Source organism: Bison bison, unplaced genomic scaffold (genome assembly GCF_000754665.1).
Source record: "Bison bison bison isolate TAMUID 2011002044 unplaced genomic scaffold, Bison_UMD1.0 scf7180017864092, whole genome shotgun sequence".
NCBI lineage: Eukaryota > Metazoa > Chordata > Mammalia > Artiodactyla > Bovidae > Bison > Bison bison.
The window spans coordinates 938134-953975 of record NW_011494664.1 but is presented as its reverse complement, the minus strand read 5'-3'; the positions used below and the strand labels follow the sequence as shown (position 1 = coordinate 953975).

The window sequence follows — 15842 nt, the reverse complement described above, 5'->3', positions numbered from 1 at the left end:
GCCATTTCCTTCTCCAATGCGTGAAAGTGAAAAGTGAAAATGAAGTCGCTCAGTCATGTCCGACTCTTTGCGACCCCATGGACTGCAGCCCACCAGGCTCCTCCACCCATGGGATTTTCTAGGCAAGAGTAATGCTCGCTACTGTCATACAAATGTTCATCTACAGACCTGAAAGGGTAAGAAAGACAGCGTATGGGAAAGTGTCACGTGAACTCAGCCACTCAGAACATGTGTCCTGCTGAGGGCTGGTCAGCAATATTATCATCCCTATTAGATGAAAGAGGAGGGCTAAGGCGACCTGCCCAAGGTCACCCTGTTAATCCAGGCATTAGTCATGGTGAAGACTCTTACATTCTGACCTGAGGTTTCTGAATTGCCTGTTGTGTATCCTTTTCAGTGGATCTACAGATAAGAGGCTTAACCTGAAAGGAAGGCTGAGTATTCTTTTGAGCTAGGATGAGCTCTCCAAAAACGTGCACCGTACCTTGGTTCTTCATCTGTAAATCTTCTACCAGAGTTTGCAAGCTTTCCAGTCTGGTTTGGAGCTTCCTGCATGTCTTTCCGGTTGTTTCTATTGGCTGAGACTGTGAAGCTATTAGAAAATTGCTTAGATGTGATATTAAAAGTCTATTTGATATTTCATTTTAGAAATCTTCCAATTATGGGTTAAACAACCTTTCTTTTAATATAATGGAAGCTTTAAACCACTATTTTAAAATAAAGAAATACTGTATCCAAATATTGCAATACTAGCTTATATGATTTTGTTTCAAACCAATCTGATTTATTAGTTTGTAACCACACAGCATTAAGTGGGATGAGTGGGAAGAACACTTCAAGTTTAATGATAGGTCCTACATTTTAAATGACAGCTTTTCATTCTAAACCTGTGTAGTTCCAGTAACTTAGTGTTTGGAGGAGCGAGATTTAATACTGGCCCTGGAAAGATTTTTGAATTTCTGAGGCCAAGTGCCCGTATCAGTTGTTGTCACCTGAATGAGGACAGTATTATATTGCAGGAGCAGTATGGACGCTGACACGGCCACAAGGAACCTAGAATAAATGTGGCAGCTGCAACTGAGGAGGTGCTACAAGCCTGGGAACTATTCTCAAATAAGTACGCTATGCTTTGTCAACCTCCAAAACATACTGGCTGTCAATCACAAGATTTTAATTTCAAGCTTAGTCTCTGACTTGCTGTATAATCTTGAAAATATTTTGATACCTCATTTTTCTGTCAACAAAACACCCTTTTACTTTTTAAAGATGATTTTAAAGGCAATCATCTAGGAATTATTTTTGTTTAAGAGAATAAAAAATAATTTCTCATTGAGAGATTTTTAACGTAAATAATGTAAAACATGTTTGACAAATATCTGACAACAGGGAGCAAAAAAGAAAACGCCATGCTACTGAAAGTGAAAGTTGCTCAGTCATGTCTGACTCTTTGCGACCCCATGGACTATAGAGTCCATGGAATTCTCTAGGCCAGAATACTGGAGTGGGTAGCTATTCCCTTCCCCAGGGGATCTTCCATTATGTAGCCACAAACTAATAATGAGGTGACCAGCAGCAATGTTCTGCTCCTGCAATAATCACTGTTGTCATCATGATGTAACTGGGCTTCCCTGGTGGCTCAGATGGTAAAGAATCCGGCTATAATGGGCGAGACTTGGGTTTGATCCTTGGGTTGGGAAGATCCCCTGGAGGAGGGCATGGCTACTCACTCCAGTATTCTTGCCTGGAGAATTCCATGGACAGAGGAGCCTGGTTAGCTACAGTCTGTGCTGTGCTGTGCTTAGTCACTCAGTTGTGTCTGACTCTTTGGGACCCCATGATGGAATGTAGCCTGCCAGGCTTCTCTGTCCATGGGATTCTCCAGGCAAGAACACTGGAGTGTGTTGCCATGCCCTTCTCCAGGCTGCAGTCTATGGGATTGCAGAGAGTTGGACAAGACTGAGCAACTAAGCACAACACAGCACAGCAATTTTTTTTAATTAAAGAATTTAGAAGTATAAGAGATGAAGGAGGACCCAGATGCAGAAAAAGATGACAAAAAAAGAAAATGTGCTAAAAGCTATGATTAAGTCCTGATTTTTTTTTTTAAAGGATCTAAAAATATGTTAGGCATAGAATTTCAAAAGACCAGGAACTGACTTAACAATGATGCAACAACTTGGCTAATTTACCTCTTATCAAAGAGAATGATACCAGAGAGCACTGACATCATATATGATGAAAAACATTTCAAGCTCAATTCAGCATTTATATATACTTAATGTCCACTTTCATTTTTTCAGGCTTATTCTAAAGCAAATCATTTTTTATCACCTATCTTTATTAATAATAAATGAACTCAAAATTTTAAAAATGAGGACACTTTGGTAAGTTTGTATAACAGATACTTGCACTTACAGAGACAGAAAACCGACATAATTTGAAGCACAAGCTGGAATCAAGATCGCTGGGAGAAATATCAATAACCTCAGATATGCAGATGACACCACCCTTATGGCAGAAAGTGAAAAGGAACTAAAGAGCCTCTTGATGAAAGTGAAAGAGGAGAGTGAAAAAGCTGGCTTAAAGCTGAATACTGAGAAAACTAAGATCACGGCATCTTGTCCCATAACTTCATGGCAAATAGATGGGGAAACAGTGGAAACAGTGGCTGACTTTATTTTTCTGGGCTCCAAAATCACTGCAGATGGTGACTGCAGCCATGAAATTAAAAGATGCTTACTCCTTGGAAGGAAAGTTATGACCAACCTAGATAACATATTAAAAAGCAGACATTACTTTGTCAACAAAGGTCTGTCTAGTCAAGGCTATGGTTTTTCCTGTGGTCATGTATGGATGTGAGAGTTGGACTATAAAGAAAGCTGAGTGCCAAAGAATCGATGCTTTTGAACTGTGGTGTTGGAGAAGACTCTTGAGAGTCCCTTGGATTGGAAGGAGAGCCAACCAGTCCATCCTAAAGGAGATCAGTCCTGGGTGTTCATTGGAAGGACTGATGTTGAAGCTGAAACTCCAATACTTTGGCCACCTGATGTGAAGAGCTGACTCATTTGAAAAGACCCTGATGCTGGGAAAGATTGAGGGCAGAAGGAGAAGGGGACGACAGAGGATGAGATGGTTTGATGGCATTTCCAACTCAATGGACATGGGTTTGGGTGGACTCCGGGAGTTGGTGATGGACAGGGAGGCCTGGTGTGCTGTGGTTCATGGTGTCACAAAGAGTCAGACATGACTGAGTGACTGAACTGAACTGAACTAAGAAAAGTCATTCATTTTCAGCATTTACAAGAAGACCCAAAAGCTTATAGAGAAAAAGATCATTATTCATGTCAGAGAAAGAGATAATATTTATCTGTAATATCTACTATGTTTATTTACTAAGGTGTATGTGTGCATTAATAATTATTTATTTAACTAAGACAAATAAATAAATAAGACCCACTTAAACACACACCCACCACACAGCATTAATTGGAGTGTACCTATAAGAACACCATGTGAAACTTTCTTAAATCCAATTATGAAAAAGAACTCTTAAATCACAGAGTAGGAAAACAATTAATCTCATCAGTGAAATCAGGTGATTCTTACCTTTAACAGAATCAGGTGAATGAACAGGTTTGGTAGATCTATATTGTGGTGAGGAACCTATGGAATCCTCAACTGAACTAGTCAGGAGTGAGTGAACTGGAGACTTCTTAGGAGAAGAATGGAATGAACGGGAAGCTGAATTTTTCACAGATGGACTTCCTAAAATTTTATAAGGACAAAAGTAAAAGGACAGAATTATTTAAAAATAGTATGCTACACCTCTCAAAAAATCAAACTCTCAAATGTTTCCAATCATGTGGGTGGGGTGTGTTCTGGTAAAACCCAAGACCTTGAATTGGAACCGAAATGGGGTACATCCTAGGAATAAGGAACTGAGTCTGCCCTTGTGGGTCCTGAGGTCTATCTTCAAATTAGCTTAATTCCTGATTGGATTAAATTTATCTGGGATTGCTGGTATGGTTGAGTACCAGAGACAAGCATGAATTTTCTCTGGAAGAAGGCAATGTTATTGTAAGCCTGAAAGCATTTTCTAAGTCTGAAACAGTTTTTCGTATATGTTTGTCATACAATAAAAATAACCAAGCATATGAGGAGACCCCCTTCATGGATCATAGCCTTGCTGTAGCAAAGGGGCTTGCCTAACTCAGTGAAGCTGTGAGCCAAGCCCTGCAGGCCACCCAAGATGGATGGGTCATAGTGAAGAGTTCTGACAAATGTGGTCCACTGGAGGAGGAAATGGCAAACCACTCCAGTATTCTTGCCATGAGAACCCCACGAACAGTATGAGAAGACAAAAAGATAAGACACCAGAAGATGAACTCCTCAGGTTTGAAGGTGTCTGATACGCTACTGGGGAAGAGAAGAGGGCAATTACTAATAGCTCCAGAAAGAATGAAGTGGCTGGGCCAAAGTGGAAATGATGCTCAGTTGCAGATGTGTCTGGTGATGGAAGTAAAGTCTGATGCTATAGAGAACAATATCTCAAAGGAACCTGGAGTGTTAGGTCCATGAATCAAGGTAAATTGGACACGGTGAAGCAGGAGATGGCCAGAGTGAACATGGACATTTCAAAAATCAGTGAACTAAAATGGACTGGAATGGGCAAATTTAATTCAGATGATCATGATATGTACTACTGTGGGCAAAAACCCCTTAGGAGAAATGGAGTAGCCCTCATAGTCAACAAAACAGTCCGAAATGCAGTACTTGGGTGTAATTTTAAAAATGACGGGAATGATCTCGGTTCATCTCCAAGGCAAACCATTCAACATTACAGTAATCCAAGTCTATACCCCAACCACTGATGCTGAAGAAGCTGAAGTTGACCAGTTTTATGAAGACTTACAAGACCTTTCAGAACTAACACTAAAAAAAGATGTCCTTTTCATCATAGGAGATTAGAATGCAAAAGTGGGACGTCAAGAGATACTTGGAGTAACAGGCAAATTTGGGCTTGGAGTACAAAATGAAGCAGGGCAAAGGCTAAAAGAGGTTTGACAAAAGAACACACTGCTCATAGCAAACATCTTCTTCCAACAACACAAGAGAAGACTCTACACATGGACATCACCAGATGGTCAATACCAAAATCAGATTGATTATATTCTTTGCAGACAAAGATGGAGAAGCTCTATATAGTCAGAAAAAACAAGACCTGGAGCTGACTGTGGCTCAGACCATGAGCTCCTTATTGCAAAATTCAGGTTTAAATTGAAGAAAATAGGGGCAACCACTAGTCTATTCAGGTATGACCTAAATCAAATCCCTTATGATTTTGTCCCTAACAGTGGACTACTTGATGAATAGACTCAAGGGATAAGATCTGGCAGACAGAGTGCCTGAAAAACTATGGACAGGGGTTTGTAACACTGTGTAGGAGGCAGTGACCAAAATCATCCCCCCCAAAAAAAGAAATGCAAGAAGGCAAAGTAGTTGTCTGAGGAGGCTTTACAAATAGCTGAGGAAAGAAGAGAAGCAAAAGCAAGGGAGAAAGGGAAAGATGTATCCAACTGAATGCAGCGTTCCAGAGAATACCAAGGAGAGATAAGAAGGCCTTCCTCAGTGAACAATGTAAAGAAGTAGAAAAAAATAATACAATGGGAAAGACTAGATATCGCTTCAAGAAAATTGGAGAGATCAGGGGAACATTTCATGCAAGGATGGGCACGATAAAGGACAGAAACAGTAAGAACTTAACAAAAGCAGAAGATATTAAGAAGAGGCGGAGAATACACAGAAGAACTATACAAAAAAGGTCTTAATGACCTGACTAATCACGATGGTGTGGTCACTCACCTAGAGCCAGACATCCTGGAGTGCGAAGTCAAGTGGGCCTTAGAGAGCATTACTGCAAACAATGATAGTGAAGGTGATGGAATTCCAACTGAGCTATTTCAAATCCTAAAAGATGATGCTGTAAAAGTGCTACACTTAATATGTCAGCAAGTTTGGAAAACTCAGCAGTGGCCACAGGACTGCAAAAGGTCAGTTTTTTCATTCCAATCCCAAAGCAGGGCAGTGTCAAAGAATATTCAAAGTATCATACAACTGCATTCATTTCACATGCTAGTAAGGTTATGCTCAAAATCCTTCAAGCTAGGCTTCGGCAGTATGTGAACCGAGAACTTCTTGATGTACAAGCTGGGTTTAGAAAAGGCAGAAGAATCAGAGATCAAATTGCCAACATTTGTTCAATCACAGAGAAAGCAAGAGAATTCCATAAAACCATTTACTTCTGCTTCATTGACTACTAAAGCCTTTGACTGTGTGGATCATAATAAACTGTAGAAAATTGTTATAGACATGGGAATACCGGAACACCTTACCTGTCTCCTGAGAAACCTGTATGCAGGTAAAGAAGCAACAGTTAGAACTGGACATGGAACAACTGATTGGTTTAAAATTAGGAAAGGACTATGACAAGCTGTATGTTGTCAATGTGCTTATTTAAGTTATATGTAGAGCACATCGTATGAAATGCCATGCTGGATGAAGCACAAACTGGAATCAAAATATCTGGGAGAAATATCAACAACCTCAGCTATGCAGATGATTCTACTCTAGTGGCAGAAAGAGAAGAGAAACTAAGGAGCCTCCTGATGAGGGTGAAAGAGGAGAGAGAAAAAGCTGGCTTAAAACTCAACATTCAGAAAACCAAGATCATGGCATTCAGTTCCAGCACTTCTTAGCAAATATAAGGGAGAAAAGTGGAAACAGTCACAGATTTTATTTTCTTGGGCTCCAAAATCACTGCAGACAGTGACTGCAGTCATGAAATTAAAAGACATTTGCTCTTTGGAAGGAAAGCTATGATAAACCTAGACAGCATATTAAAAAGCAGAGACATCACTTTGCTGACAAAGGACTGTATAGTCAAAGCTATGTTTTTTCCAGTAGTCATGTATGGATATGAGAGTTGGTCCATAAAGAAGGCTGAGCGCTGAATAATTGATGCTTTCAAATTGTGGTGTGGGGAAGACTCTTTAGAGTCCCTTGAACAGCAAGGAGATCAAACCAGTCAATCCCAAAGGAAATCAACTCTGAATATTCATTGGAAGGACTGATGCTGAAGTTAAAGCTCCAATACTTTGGCCACCTGATTTGAAGAACTGACTCACTGGAAAAGACCCTGATGCTGGGAATGTTGAGGACAGGAGGAGAAGCGGGCAGCAGGGGATGCGATGGTTGGATAGCATCACTGACTCTATTGACATGAATTTGAGCAAAGTCTGGTAGATGGTGAAGTACAGGCAAGCCTGGTGTGCTGCAGTCCATGAGCTTGCAGAGTCGGACACAAATTAGTGACTGAACAACAACAACACGAGGAGTCAAAATGACATGGCGGGAAACCAAGAAAAAAAAATACAGATAACAGGCATAGACCCGCAAGGTCTGGATGATGGAGGCAGAGACTACCCAGATTCAACAGCATTTACTCCAAACCACAAACAAGTTCTTCTTATATAAAGAAAACCATACCTAGGTGTATCAGTAAAAACTGCCAGAAAATAAACCCAAACCCAAAGACAAAAAACAATCTTAAAGCTTCCAGGAGGGCAAAATGACACGTTACATTGAAATGAGGAATAATTAAATTTAGAGCTGACTTCTTAGTGGAGACACTGGAAGCCAGAAAACAATGGAAAACTCAAAAGGAAAGAAAAATGTTAATCTAGAATCCTATACTTAGCAAAAATACTTCTCAAAAGTGGGGATAAAATAAAGACAAGTTTAGACAACAGAAACTGGGAGAATATGTTAAAGGAAACATTAAAGGCATAAGTAAAATGACAGCAGGCACGAGATAAAGTGTGAATGTGTGTGTGCATCTAGATGAATTTTAATGGCACAACACAGTGGAAATAACCCCTCATGGTATTTTACCTTTAGAATTAAAATACGTGACAACGATTCTGTGTAAGCTGGAAGGAAAGTAAATGGAGTTAACATGTTCTAAGGTACTCACAATTTATGAAAAAAGGTAAAAGCATTCACTTATATTAATCTAATAAAGCAAGGATATATGCCGGGTAAACGGTAAAAGTATAAACATACAACTGAAGTAAAATCTAAGGAAATTGTTCAACTTCAAACAAGTGTTCTTTTGTTCAAAATATAGTATTAGTTCATAAAGATTCGTCACAAGTTAAAAATTTAAAAATTAAGTAGAATTTATTTAAGAATATTGCTTTGATGTTAGATATACATTTACATTCTTCTACAAAAGACAAGAAAACCTGGAAACTCCTTCTATTTCACCTCACACCTCGATTTTCCCTACTTACATTACTGTCCAGATTTATAGTAAACTTTCACTGAATAACCATCATTTTCAGTTTTGTTCTTTTCCATTTATTTTGTCTTCTTCCATAGGAGGGCTGATTATGTGTCTGCTGGTTTGCCTTCGCCTTCCAAATGCAACCTATACTCTACCATTATCTTTCACATTTCTTAGTTTTAAAAACTCCTCTTCTGCAATTTTCTCTAGGGGTCTGTCATGTCCCTGATTATGATTTCAGCCCCTCCTATCCTAATTTTTATTTTTTTCCATTTCTAGTTTGAGTTGTGCCATTTTGTTTTTCAACAGATTCTACTATCTTTCAATTTCTTCCTTTATTTTGTTTTCTAAAGCACACTTTGTCTTTGGAAAGTGTATGGAGAACAATCTGTCTCATATCTTTTTCTTTTCACTCATTCAGAAATTATTTACTGAATATTTTTACTGAATAATCTACTGAATTACTTAAGGGCCTGCTATGTCCCGGGAAGGTTCTGGGTACTGGGGTATTTCCCAACCACTAAAGTCATTTGCCCGTGTGCAGATCTGTCTAGCAGGAGGTGACACCCAATCAACAACATAATTAGTAAGTTACATAGTATAAAAAATGAGGGGACCAGCAGCAAGTGAAAGGGAATCCACTGTAAGCTTTAAGCAGGCCCAATTTTTGTGCTTTCATTAAAAACTCACCTGCAGATGGGAATACAAAGCAACCAGGCGGATCTTCCAACTCTGCTACGTGTAACGTGACTGGCTCTCTGGAAACATAAGGATGGTCATGCAAAAACATTCCATTTTCAAATTCAGTGCCAAGATTTATCAACAAGAACAAACTGGTGAAGGCAAAAGTGATGGCTTAATGTATAAACCCAAGATGGTAGCCATGACCCTAAACTGCAGAAGTCCTAAACTACCCTATGAGGGAGAACCAGAGTTATGTCATCCTTATGTATTCACTGCCTATGAACATTTTTCAGAATGAAAATGTAATAGCATATAATCTTGGTTGCAAAATTCTTTTTTGTAATAATATGTATAAAACCCAGTATTTCTCTCATGTATTCTAAGAGATGCACTCTTAATGACTCATTTAAAATTTAAAAACCAAGGAAAAAACTAACCTCTCTTGGTAATAATAAGTGTCACTTTACAAAACTATCAGACCTATTTAAATCAGTAAGTTGAACTAAACCACAAAGTTCTCTGTGGGTTGGATACCAGTTTGAAAATATTATGACACCAGTTCTCAAAGTGGTGCCCTTGAAAAGGGGGTTTGTGAGGTCAACACTAATTTTATTAGAATACTAAGATATTATTTTCTTTTTAACTCTTAGTCTCTCATATGTATACAGTGGAGTTTCCCAGAGCCTCCATGATATCTGATATCATACCAGAAAAATGCAGAGGCAGGTATGAGAATATAGCTACCTTTTATTAAGCCATGCATTAACTGTAAAATGAAGTCTTCTTAATGATTTTTTGTTTGAAAAGTTATTTTTCATAATAAACTATTTTATTATAGAAACCTGTAATATACTTACTTTGCTTATCTTTAAGTATCAAATTGTTTTAATTTTTTTAAATTAAAATTTAATTTTATTTTCCAATACTAAAAATAGAAATGATCTACGTAAACAAAAGCTCTTTGGAATCCTCAGTGATATTTGTGAGTGCAAAGGGGTCCTGAGACCAAAAAGTTTGAGAATATTAGGAGGAAAGCCTTAGAAAAAGTCATGGCTGTATTGTGTAGTCTTCATTATCAGGGCAAGGTGTCTGTTCTGAGACCAAAATGTTTGAGAATATTAGGAGAAAAGCCTGGGGAAAAAAGGTCACGGCTGTGTTGTACAGTCTTCATTATCAGGGTAAGGAGTCTGTTCTTGCTGCACTAGGCAATGGGGAGCCTTTGAAGGTCTTGGCGCTGGGACCATAGTCTGAGGTGTGCTTCAGGCAGAGCAATTTGAAACTCATTCACAGAAGTGATTGGAACTTACAAGAGACTAGAGATTTAAGACATCCACACTGAACACAGTAGGGGCTACCACAAAGGTACATGAGAGTGGTAAAGTGGCTTTAAAAGCAGTGTGGTGGGATGAATAATGATTGTCAACTATATCTGTCCAAATACCAACAGCCTATGAATGTTACCTTACATGGCACTAGAGACTGCAGATGTGATTACATCAAGGGTCTTAAGATGGGGAGACTGTCCTGGAGTATGTGGAGACACACCTACATTATCTAAACGGCATCACAAATCTCTTTACAGGAGGAAGGCAGGGGGGAGATTTCACACAGAAGAGAGAGGGTGATGTGACAATCCCAGCAGAAGACTTGAGGATGCCACGCCAGAGGCTGTGAGCCACAAGGCAAAGAGTGCAAAGAACGAAGCGCTAGAGGCCCAGAAGCTCTAAAAGAGAAAGGGAAGGGAATGCATTAATCTCAAGGGCTTCTAAAAGGAGTGTAACCTTGCCAACATCCTGATTGTCCAGGTACCCAGAAGCAGAACCAGGAGTGGTTATAAGCCTGAGCTCAGAAGCAGGCTAGAACTGAGTTCAATTCTGGTTCCTTTATTTACAAGCTGTATGACCTTGGTAAATTGCTGGGCAAGCTGCGTCTTCATTTCTAACCTATATATGGGGATAATAATGCCTATATCATAGATATGATTAGACAGACTAAATGAGATAAGTCAAAAACACCCAGATAATAGATGGCTGCAGATATTATTAACAGGATGAGTGAGTGTAATGTTACACACCTAGGTTAGAAGACAATCAAAACTTGTTTCTTTTAGGCTAAGAGAAAGCTGTATTTATAAAGATTCAAGTTCACTGAATATTGATCAAACAGTAGGGACAGTAAGAAACTATCTGCTTTAATTCATTCACAAACAAATATTTACAGAAAAGCAGGCAAAATGCTTGGTCCAAAATCACTGCAGATGGTGACTGCAGCCATGAAATTAAAAGACACTTTTAAGTGTCCTTAAGGAAGGAAAGTTATGACCAACCTAGATAGCATATTCAAAAGCAGAGACATTACTTTGCCAACAAAGGTCCGTCTAGTCAAGGCTATGGTTTTTCCAGTGGTCATGTATGGATGTGAGAGTTGGACTGTGAAGAAGGCTGAGCGTCCAAGAATTGATGCTTTTGAACTGTGGTGTTGGAGAAGACTCTTGAGAGTCCCTTGGACTGCAAGGAGATCCAACCAGTCCATTCTGAGGGAGATCAGCCCTGGGATTTCTTTGGAAGGAATGATGCTAAAGCTGAAACTCCAGGACTTTGGCCACCTCATGTGAAGAGTTGACTCATTGGAAAAGACTCTGATGCTGGGAGGGATTGGGGGCAGGAGAAGAAGGGGACGACAGAGGGTGAGATAACTGGATGGCATCACTGACTCGATGGACGTGAGTATGAGTGAACTCTGGGAGTTGGTGATGGACAAGGAGGCCTGGCGTGCTGCGATTCATGGGGTCGCAAAGAGTCAGACACGACTGAGCGACGGAACTGAACTGAACTGAACCGAAAGATACAGTAATGAATAGGCCTTTCTTTGCCTAACTGGAATTTAAACATTAGAATTCATTTTCATATTCTATGATATAAACAGGACTCTAATATCGCTATTTTTTCATAAGCAGTAAGAATAGAAAGATAAAAGTTTTTCCTGACAGTCAGTCAATAAATAGACCCTACGACTATAAGCAACTTGAGGACAGGGCCCATGTGTGTCTCACCTGCCGTTACATCCCATGGGCCTAGCACAGAACTCGGCACATCACAGGCAGTGAACGATATTCTAATGAATGAATGAATGAAAAATAGTAGTAAAGGGGACATTTTGAAAGTCAGGGGCTGGTCAGATGGTTTCTTACCTGCTAAAAGTTTCACTTGATTTGCTGCCTTCAGTGGATTCCCTTAATGAGTTGTTGCTTCTGTTGGCAGAGGGTGGGAGAAGTTAAAGACTATGTGATGTTATTTTAACTTAGTGATCAAACCAAATTGTTCCTCTGAATACTGCTTTTAGACAGATGCAGATTCAAAACAGTGAGATTGAGGTGCTCGCTCTTCCCAGTGGAGAGAATGTATGGAGAGAAGCTTGAAGACAGAAGGACATGGACCCCTCTGGGAATCAGAAGCAGTCCATTTTGGCCAGAGCTCAGTACAGGAGGAAAGCAGGCTGGTGACCAGCTAGGGAGATACTTCAGTGTCAGTCTGAGAACCATGTGTTGAATGCAGAAGATGCTGGGAGCTACTGAAGACCTGCTGCTGCTGCTAAGTCGCTTCAGTCGTGTCCGACTCCGTTCGACCCCACAGACGGCAGCCCACCAGGCTCCCCCATTCCTGGGATTCTCCAGGCAAGAACACTGGAGTGGGTTGCCATTTCCTTCTCCAATGCATGAAAGTGAAAAGTGAAAGTGAAGTCTCTCAGTCGTGTCCGACTCTTCTCGACCCCATGGACTGCAGCCTACCAGGCTCCTCCGTCCATGGGATTTTCCAGGCAAGAGTACTGGAGTGGGGTGCCATTGCCTTCTCCGACTGAAGACCTGCAGGCAATGCCTTCTGTGTCTGACTGAGTAACAAACTAAGAGTAGCTTTTCTCCTTTTTGGCTAAAGACAGTTCTCAGAAATTGTTTTTGTTTAGGGGTTATGGATGTAATCTCTCTTTTTAATGCTCTTTTTAATGGTTTCATTTAAACATTCAGCTATTAGATTATTGATAAAAATAGGACTGTTTTCAGTAAGGTTCTTATAACCCTATATTGAGGCTGTTGCAACTTCCTTTGAGACCACCTTCTTCTCGAAAGTTATGTAAGCTATTGTAACTGTAGGAAAAGTATTCCATTTTTGGAATGGCATACCACAGAAATATCTTCATCTGGGTAAACAGCAGCAAAAAAAAAAAAAAAAGAAAAGCCTATTAAGTTGACTTCTAGAAAGTAAGTTACTTTAGTCTATTTCACTAAAATCCTTTTTTGTTTCAGTTAAACTCTATTAAGGCTTTCCATCAATTCCCATCTAAACTATCCAGACTTCCCCAATTATCTGGTCACATGTACAATTCTTAGGCAATTAATAAGATTCAGAATCTCAGATTCCTCTTACCTATGGCATATCACTAATCTCAGGCTTGATTCAGTAATGCAATCTCTTACTCTATCATCTTTCTATAGATAAATATAACCCTCAGTTAATTATACAAAGAATAATTTCCAGATTCCATGTATTTTTAGAATCAATTGCTCATATGTATTTAACTCTTCTTTAATGCACAAGAGTAGATTTTAGGTCTCCAATCAAGTTTTGCAAAGGGCTACCCATGGAGTTTGTCAACCTAGAAATGCTTTTGTTCCTGAACCTTTAAAAGCTCTAGGCTGAGTTTAGGCTTTGGTGACAAGGTCATTTGCAGAATTATAGCAAATTAACATAAATTATCTAAAGGCAGGGGCCAAATATATTCATGTTCAACAGAGTCCAATATAGTCAAGCACATCTGTAGTGGTTGAAGTGATGGAATTTGATCAGGGAAGTCATGATAATCTTGTGGAACGATTAGTTCTGGAAGCCAGGGGCTCTAATGTTTACTTTGTTTACTTCTGACTTTGTCTCTTTGTCTCCTAGGAGGCGGCAACTCAATCTATGTCAATGTAATCATTGGTCAAATGAGCTTAATAAATACTGCCCCAGTGAAAGCATATTATAGAATTATGACAACAACCAAAGTGCTCTGCTATCCATAATAGCCAAGATATGGCAACAACTTAACTGTCCTTTAACAGACAAATGGATAAAGAAGACGTGGTACATACATACAGTGGAATACTAGTCAGCAAAAGAACAAAGTAATGCCATCTGCAGCAACACGGATTCGACCAGAGATGATGATACCAAGTGAAACAAGTCAGAAAGAGAAAGACAAATACCACGTGATATCACCTGTATCTGTAATCTAAACTATGACACAGACTGACCTATCTATGAAACAGGGACAGAATGATGGACACAGAGAACAGGCTGCTGGTTGCCAAGGGAGAAGAAGAGTGGAAAAGGGAAGGAGTGGGAGTTTGGGGTTAGCAGACGTAAGCCTTCATACACAAAATACATAATCAACAAGGCCCTACTGTAGAGCATAGACACCTATATTCAATATCCCATGATAGACCATAATGGAAAAGAATATTTAAAACAGAATGTACGTAGATCTATAAGTAAATCACTTTGCGATACAGCAGAAATTAAAACAACATTGTAAACCAACTATACTTCAATTTAAAAATCGAAAAAAATAAGTAAAATGCATGCGAACTTTTTAAAAAAAGTATTCTGCACATATAAGTGTTCTTGGATAGAGTGACAAGGGGATGTTTCTGACGTGATTCAGAGAATGCAATGTTATGTTAGGTATCCAGACAATCACTAATATTTTACTACTATCACTCATCTCACACGCTACTAAAGTCATGCTCAAAATTCTCCAAGCCAGGCTTCAGCAATACGTGAACTGTGAACTTCCTGATGTTCAAGCTGGTTTTAGAAAAGGCAGAGGAACCAGAAATCAAATTGCCAACATCCACTGGATCATGGAAAAAGCAAGAGAGTTCCAGAAAAACATCTATTTCTGCTTTATTGACTATGCCAAAGCCTTTGAGGATGTGGATCACAATAAACTGTGGAAAATTCTTCAAGAGATGGCAATATCAGACTATCTGACCTGCCTCTTGAGAAATCTGTATGCAGGTCAGGAAGCAACAGTTAGAACTGGACATGGAACAACAGACTGGTTCCAAATAGGAAAAGGAGTACGTCAAGGCTGTATATTGTCACCCTGCTTATTTAACTTCTATGCAGAGTACATGATGAGAAACACTGGACTGGAAGAAGCACAAGCTGGAATCAAGATTGCCGGGAGAAATATCAATAACCTCAGATATGCAGATGACACCACCCTTATGGCAGCAAGTGAAGAGGAACTCAAAAGCCTCTTAATGAAAGTGAAAGTGGAGAGTGAAAAAGTTGGCTTAAAGCTCAACATTCAGAAAATGAAGATCATGGCATCTGGTCCCATCACTTCATGGGAAATAGATGGGGAAACAGTGGAAACAGTGTCAGACTTTATTTTTGGGGGCTCCAAAATCACTACAGATGGTGACTGCAGCCATGAAATTAAAAGACGCTTACTCCTTGGAAGGAAAGTTATGACCAACCTAGATAGCATATTCAAAAGCAGAGACATTATTTTGCCAACAATGGTCCATCTAGTCAAGGCTATGGTTTTTCCTGTGGTCATGTATGGATATGATAGTTGGACTGTGAAGAAGGCTGAGCATCCAAGAATTGATGCTTTTGAACTGTGGTGTTGGAGAAGACTCTTGAGAGTCCCTTGGACTGCAAGGAGATCCAACCAGTCCATTCTGAAGGAGATCAGCCCTGGGATTTCTTTGGAAGGACTGATGCTAAAGCTGAAACTCCAGTACTTTGGCCACCTCATGCGAAGAGTT

At 39.5% G+C, this 15842-nt stretch overlaps 1 protein-coding gene across 5 annotated transcripts in view; it reads right to left on the bottom strand.

The window, feature by feature from the left end:
• Nucleotides 1-15842, bottom strand: part of CCDC158 (coiled-coil domain containing 158) — an 83038-nt gene that overhangs the window by 2606 nt on the left and 64590 nt on the right. For 3 of the 5 annotated variants that reach the window (XM_010838129.1, XM_010838132.1, XM_010838128.1), the window contains 4 exons: nt 12219-12278; nt 9035-9102; nt 3607-3765; nt 485-592 (listed from right to left, as the gene is read on the bottom strand). In XM_010838129.1, the coding sequence (XP_010836431.1) occupies nt 485-592; nt 3607-3765; nt 9035-9102; nt 12219-12278 (395 nt within the window). The remainder of the gene's footprint in view (nt 1-484; nt 593-3606; nt 3766-9034; nt 9103-12218; nt 12279-15842) is intronic. The other 2 variants (XM_010838133.1, XM_010838131.1) reach the window with 2 other exon arrangements.